Here is a 7500-nt window from a genome sequence, read left to right on the forward strand (position 1 = left end):
CAAGAAACCTATCGAACGGGATACGAGAAATTCTGCGATCCCTAGTGTGAAAAAAGGACAGTTTGTTATCGCTAAGCGCTGGTCATGTTTAGCATTTTCCATTTTCTTTCTGATCCTGGAAGTATTTACTTGACTTTTTCCTGCATGGACTCAGTGCCAGACTACCCACTTGTGTCCCCATTGCCTGCGCAGGTCGCTTGGATCAAATCGGAGAAACACGAGAATAACAGAAAGCCGATTATCGCCGAAGGTCTGGTATGCAGTTTACGGAAAGGTCCGAAGAATTTCCAGGACCTGAGGTAGTGCAGAATCAAAATCTTAGAGCAGCATTGGTTAAACTTATTTAAATACGTCTTTAAGACGGATGTGAGAGAGAGATTTTATTTAAGGGGCTTTGTGTTTAAAAACACTTTAATTCTCGATTAAGAAACAAAACTATACGTGGGACTTGGAATAGGTTAAAACGTTCGTGTTGTTTTGAATTCTTTTAGTTTAGCGATAAGTACAATAAAGCAGTAAACAATAATAAAGTATTCTCGTTTGTCTCACGATGTGGTCACTTGTGATATAGATGGCGACGTTTCGACTGCATACTGCTGGTCTTCATCAGGCGATGAGGTCGACTGGTTACGCTTCCCTTTTTAAGCAACATGCTCCGCTGTGATTGGTTGATTTTTAGCAGCTGTGATTGGTGCATTTCGATCCTTGCTGTTTCAGTGTGTTGTTCCTTTGGCGGTCCGCTGTCGTACGGTTCTCCTCTTGTTGTGTTTCTTGATCGTGGGTATCCATGCTTCCGGAATTTCTATTCCACTATCCCTGTTGATGTTGTTAAGGTGAAATCTTATGTGAATCGCCTCTCTGACCCTGCGTGTGTACCAATGAGCATAACGATCAATAAACTTTACTTCGTTCCCAAGTGGGTCGTGTCCGGTGTTGTTAGCGTGTTCTGAAACGGCGGAGGTCTGCATGCGGGCAAGTCGGATGTCTCGCTCATGTTCTTTGATTCTATCTTGCATTTGGTCTTCCGGTCAAAGAACATGAGCGAGACATCCGACTTGCCCGTACCCAGAACTCCGCCGTTTCACAATTCCCTCTGTATCTCAAAAACGGAGAGGATTAAGTCTTCAAACTTCACAGTCGTTTTGCTTTTTATTCCCTTGAAAAAAAGTCAAAACATCGGGTTTCCAAAACAAGCGGTTGACAGTTTCACAAAAACGGGCCCCTGATTTCCTTTAGCACCACAAATTGTGACCTTCGACTTAGAACTGACTCTAACCAATCTCGAAGCGAACCCGTGATACCAAATAAATCATCAATAAAGTTGAACGAAAGATATTGTCAAAAGCCTCTGTTAAGTTCGCGCTATGTAACATAGCCTGCGAACGCAGACGTATTTCCGGCGGTCGTTTCTCTCCCCCGAAAAGTACTTACTTTTCGGGGGAGAGAAACGACCGCCGGAAATACGTCTGCGTTCGCAGGCTATATGTAACAAGGCTATTACAAAGGAACTCAGACCGTCACAGCAGGACAAGTAGTTACAGAAACTACAACCTGATTTGTCCGCGATATAATAGGGAAACTGAAGGAGTCGCGGCTTTGGAATAGCCTCCCTTTGGATGTGCGGAAAAAGGATACTATTGGCTCTTTTGAGGCTGCTCTAAAAAAAAATAACTTAGTAATTTTAAACTTTTAAGATAGTCTCTTGATCGCGAATTATAGTTTTTAACTTTGACATTTTTTCTCTTTTCAATGTTTTCTTTCGTACGGCCGAGGCCCCTCCGTGCCTCGACTCAAGCCCCCACTCTTTTCGCTTCCCGACTATCCGCAGTGGGAACCTGGAACAGGCCAAAAAAATCCAGGCTTGAACTACTAAGGGCCGATTTACACGGTACGATTTTTGTCGCATGCGACAAGCTTACGACAGGCCTACGACATGGCTTACAATCGTCGTAGCTTTTCAAAACATGTTTTAAAATGCTACGACATTTTCTCTGACGAACACTACAATCGTAAAACGAGTTGTAAGCCTGTCGTAGGCTTGACACATGCGACAAAAATCGCACCGCATAAATTGGCCTTATGCTGCTTATGTGACTGGTCCTGACTGCGATGATTTTTCTAATTTTCATTTAATGTTCCCACTCTAGTTCAATAAATATGAAAATTTAGACATTTTTAAAATCATTTCACTTACCTCTAACCTGAAACAAACTTCCATTGGATATGGAATCTTGCAGAGAACTCGCAATTTTGCTTGAGAGGTTAATTGGTAGCTAGAGTCGTGCAGCGCAAATAACATGGTCATTAATTCTGATTTTTTTTTTTCAGGGTAGTATGCAACGCTTTAGTCGCTTATCTCACAGCGATAATCTTTCTAACGTTTATTTCATGTCCGTTCCGCAGTTCAATATCTATGAAATTTTGTATTTTTTAAGAATCATTTGTATCTGTAGATATTCAATTGAATTTAATGGAGAAAAGATACTTAGCAACGTAAATGTGGTCGAGTAAAGACAAGTTTATAAAAGAGAATACAGCTCACTTCCGGTTGCCGTCCGCGTCTCAAAAACGCGAGTGCTTAAGCTCCTTATCATCATCCCTTTTGAACGTGGGAGATAATGCACAGAGCCAGCATTACTTGTAAAATTTTAGAAGCTTCGTAGGAACCTGTTCTTCCAGGTGTGATTGTCATTGGAGCTTAAGCACGCGCGTTTTTGAGACGCGGACGACAACCGGAAGTGAGCTGTTTTCCCTTTTGACTTGTCTTCACACAACCAGATTTACATTGCCAAGTATTTTCTCTCCACAAGAGATAATTCGTATAAAAATCTGGGAGACACCACTGTCCTGGCACGGGAAATGTTCTCTTCTGGTTGCCGTCCGCGTCTAGAAAACGCGCGTGCTTAGGGCCGATTTACACGGTACGACTTTGTCGCATGCGACAACGGCTTACGACAGGTGCACGACATGATTTACGATTGTTGTGTACGACAGAAAAAATGTCGTAGCATTTTAAAACATGATTTAAAACGCTGCGACAATCGTAAGTCATGTCGTAGGCCTGTCGTGAGCTTTTCGCATGCGACAAAATCGTATCGTGTAAAGGTGGAACTAGCATTACTTGTGAAATTCTAGAAGCTTCGTAGCAACACCCAAACAAACTTCCCGCGCGGCCTCATCCATTCCGGAAAATATCATAAGGGGTGGTCACTCAGCTATGTAGGCAGCTCATCGGCAGCTGTGAATCCGATAGTGATCTTATGCAGAGAATTTCGTTTAGAGGCCGATATTTAACAAATTAAGCGAGAACAGCTCTCAATCGCCTCTTTCGTGTGGAGAGAGGCTCAAGGCAGACTGATGAACCAGTCGTCTGCATCGCCTGGGTCCGTTTCTTTGCGTAATTCTGAGGTCGAGGCGACAAAGCTCGCTCTCACAACAAACATGTCTTCGAGTGGACAGAACTGCCAGTTAAATGATCACTTTGGGCTTGTCGTTCAAGTAATCTTAGCGGCTGTGGCGTTCAGCACTCTAATTTGTAAGTGAAGTTTAATTATTGATGCACAGGGGGAAACTCGGAAGGACTCTTTCGCTGGAAAAGTCATAACTCGATTCGGCAAACAGGACGTCAGCCATTTTAATTTTAATTTAAGCTTAAATTCTTGTCAGTGTAATTAACTTTGACAGGGTGAAAGCTACAGGTTCGCTCATCAATGAATTTTTCGATCGCGCTAATTCCGTTTTAAGATGCTGTAGAGTTTGAACATAAAGGCAATATTTATACATACACGTTTCCTTAGCGAAAAATTCTCAAGAATCCAGATCCCCAATTGAAACCCCCAAGCGTCAAAGTCTCGAACGACTGTATCATCGAAAGAGCAAACGCTATAAAGGATTGTCTGGAACATCTGATTTAAGAATCCTTTACTTTATATTTTCAATAAGGGTGTCTAGGTGAAGGAAAACAAGTTGTCACATGCCCTAACTTATGTTACTGTTGTTTTTTTTCCCCATTTCAGTAAAATGAAATAATGTTTTTGGGGTTGTGCAATCTAGTAAAGCTGTGCAAATATACACCATTTTGCACTCAGTAGCGTTATTTGAAAACCAAGATACCTGTTACAACATTCACCACATACAGGCAAAATTACTGAATGCTGATTGGAGGGCAGTATAATCACAATCTTGGGCTTGGTCAATTGATCCTGATTGGTTAACAGTTGCTTCTCCAGAGCAAGCCAAGTTACAAGAGAATGAAGGGGTAGTTTCTAAAGAAACTGTGGTGCTGCGTCGGTGGGGAAGTAGTATACAAAAATTTGGTTTATCAACGGAGTTGATAATGTAAATTGACCACCGTACAGAGATTCTAAAAGCTGACGTTTCGAGCGTTAGCCCTTCGTTAGAGCGAATCGAGGGATTATGGGTTACGTGTAGTTTTTATAGTAGAGGAGGAGCTACGCTATTGGTGGTAACACGGCAACGTGAAAAGTAGGACGCTTTTCATTTAACTAATATATTCCTACTTTTCACGTTGCCATGTTACCACCAATAGCGTAGCTCCTACTCTATTATAAAAACTACACGTAACCCATAATCCCTCGATTCGCTCTGACGAAGGGCTAACGCTCGAAACGTCAGCGTTTAGATTCTCTGTACGGTGGTCAATTTACATTATCAACTCCGTTGATAAACCAAATTTTTGCAAGTTACAAGAGAATCATTTTCCAGATGAAATTACCTTTTTGTCCACATATAAATTACATTTTAAGTGCTGTATTTCTGTTGACAGCAACGCGTAATTGAATTGCACTTAAACTGAATGGGGTCGTGTTGACTGTCATTGGTCACGGGACTGAATGGGCTTACCTTGCTAATTTTGCCTTTTATTTGTAAACATGTAATCGTAATGTGCCCTAGTGCAATTAAGGATTAATTTCACTTGTATTTCAGAGTTTTTCAAATTGCCTTCGTCGCTAATTTTGTGAAAACTTTGAAAATATACGTGAAATTAATCCTTAATTACCCTCAGGTCGATGTGATTACATATACTAATCCAGGGTGAGACGAAAATGAAAAGATGAGGTTGCCCTTCGGGCAAGCTGTTACTTGTAGTTACTAGCCCGAAGGTCTGAGGAGGTAGCCCGAAATTAAATTGTTTATAAAATATATTTCGGTCGCTTTTGTAAGCAGAAAAAGTCATGACGTTATTTACGGACGCGGTGCAAAACGTTGTCACGCTACGATAATTTGGCCTCATAACATTATCATTTTCTCTCAGGAGCTTTCTGCTACACACTTTTTGGTATAAAAGCTCAATTTATCATCAGAAAAGGGGAACCAACGGTGCTTGCCCATCGGGCAAGCTACGATAAGAAAACGCTAGCCCGACAAGTCATTCCACTAGCCCCGGGCTATCGGACAGCACTTTCGTCGCGCCCTGTAATCATACAGTATGTATTTCATGGTTTAATGATCGATACACATACATGTAGTTACAATTTCTTTTCTTGTAAGATAATTATGCGCAGGTATGTCTCTTTACCAGAGTTTCTGTGAAAGTGATAATGATACAAATTATGTAACTTACATCTTTATGAAGTCCAATCAATCAATCAATCAATGACTTTATTAACATGTCAAAGGTATCTAGCCGAGGGAGAATATCCCTCTACTAATTGGGGACACTTAATAATAAAGTAATTATAGACCTGTTAACATTAAAACTAATAAAAAGTCAAAACCTACTAACTATCAACTAATGGTATCCTAGTGAAACCTAAGATCCCCAGGCATTAAAACTCGAAACCTTAAAACCAAGGTGAAAGAAATTTTGTTTTGTTATGAGTTACAAAGAATGCAGCTCAAACAATTGTTGTCTTGTACAATCAAACTTAAATCACATTTGCAAATACAATGTTGAAAACTGCCCAATGCGGGCTGGAATCTAATTGTGCTTGGCAAACCTTTCCACAACTTCAGTCCCAAATAGGTGAGTGAATTTTTTCCGTACTTCTTGGTCATAAATCTAGGGATGGCAAACTCTGACACCCTTAAATTTTAAGGTGAGCGGTGCATATGAAATAGCTCGCATATTTTTGTGGGGCATAGTGTACTGTATGTTTCACCTTGTACATAAGGATGACGATATCTAATTTGTAGTCTTCTATTCTGTAGCCTCACTAGGTTACTTTTCTTCAAGTTGAGATTTCGGTAGCTTGATTGGTCATCCCAAGCTCATTTAATGAAGCAGTTGTGGTCTGTTAATAATTCATTGAGGAAATCAATTAATCGAATGAAGGCACGTCAAATAAAATGAAAATTTAACGTTGGTTTCTTGTAAAAGAGTAAGACCAGGTTATCTGCAAAAAATCGACCTGGGCAGGATAGAGAAGTAACTATCACAATCTACTGTACCAATGACGTGGAGACTGTAAATTAATAGGAATTGAACCGGGGACTTGTTGTTGAAGCATGAGTGCCCATCACCACCCCTTCATTTGTCATAACAAGGTAATTTGGTAAGTGTTCACAATGCAATGGTCAGGGAAATAACTCACCTCCAAACACAGAATCATAACTATCCACGTAATTTAATTTAACGATGTTTGTCGAATGACATCACTCATCAAAACACACGCTTTCATTGGTTCTTGAAGTCACGTGATAAGCAGGCTTTGTTCCATTACCTTATCTTTTTTTTGCAGTAAAAAGGTTGCGAGAGCCAGTTTTGGATAGAAGACCAGTCCTCATTTGGTGGGTATCGTGTTGCTATTTTTGTTGATAACAGGTTACTGTCAATGTTGTTGTACTTACTGGTTAAAAGTTATGGCTTATCAGTTTGTGGACAGTGTGTACTTTTAAAGAAAAATGAGGAGAAAAGGTTCTCTACTAACTTCGTCGACAGAAATATCTTTAAGAGTTAATATTTTTGGAGAGCTCTAGATTAACTGTACTGTGTCATAACATTACTGTTTTCTCCTACAAAGTCGGGTTTGAGAAACTAAGAGTATCCTGAAGAGATTTATATATTGGGATGCTAGGAAAAAACCTGAGTGTTCCCTTGCACGTGTCGAATCGACATTGTAAGAGTTAAATTTAAACGGGTCGGATTTGGATTCAGTTCATGTTGGTTTGACTGTTGCAAACAAGCACTCGCATTTTTTCCAAGTATCCCCGAGTCTTCTTTGACAAATAAATCCCTTCATTTCATTCTCAAGGGTTATGTATGACATCTATTTCAGTACAATTAAGAGTATCATTGTCTGAAGATTTTCGTGGGCACCTTAAGCAACCTTTTTCGAGTGTTCCCGCCGATAAGCTGCACCCCAGATTTCCAATGTTTGGGAAAAAGGTGCAGCATATCTGCAGGTGTTTACGGTGCATTATTGTTGGTTGTTTATTAACTAGCAGGCGTAAACAAGCTGTATTTCCTTTCCCCTCTCCTTTCTAGGTTTTTTGACACTTCAAAACAAGCTGTTGGTGCGATGCTGGTTCACTTTGCCA

The 7500-nt window shown here is 40.4% G+C and overlaps 2 protein-coding genes across 3 annotated transcripts in view; both read left to right on the forward strand.

The window, feature by feature from the left end:
- The window catches only part of LOC138010987 (uncharacterized), a 16811-nt gene extending 16263 nt beyond the window's left edge, over positions 1 to 548 (forward strand). For both annotated transcript variants that reach the window (XM_068858012.1, XM_068858011.1), the window contains exon 7: positions 1 to 548. This exon is cut by the window's left edge and continues 197 nt beyond it. The gene's annotated coding sequence lies outside the window, so the exon portion shown is untranslated.
- A 2664-nt stretch (positions 549 to 3212) lies between these two features.
- The window catches only part of LOC138010988 (store-operated calcium entry regulator STIMATE-like), a 15000-nt gene continuing 10712 nt past the window's right edge, over positions 3213 to 7500 (forward strand). The window contains exons 1-3 of the mRNA XM_068858013.1: positions 3213 to 3535; positions 6702 to 6750; positions 7448 to 7500. The exon at positions 7448 to 7500 is cut by the window's right edge and continues 43 nt beyond it. Of these exons, the coding sequence (XP_068714114.1) occupies positions 3358 to 3535; positions 6702 to 6750; positions 7448 to 7500 (280 nt within the window). The 5' untranslated portion in view covers positions 3213 to 3357. The remainder of the gene's footprint in view (positions 3536 to 6701; positions 6751 to 7447) is intronic.

The sequence above is a fragment of the Montipora foliosa genome, chromosome 7 (genome assembly GCF_036669935.1).
Source record: "Montipora foliosa isolate CH-2021 chromosome 7, ASM3666993v2, whole genome shotgun sequence".
NCBI classification, from domain to species: domain Eukaryota; kingdom Metazoa; phylum Cnidaria; class Anthozoa; order Scleractinia; family Acroporidae; genus Montipora; species Montipora foliosa.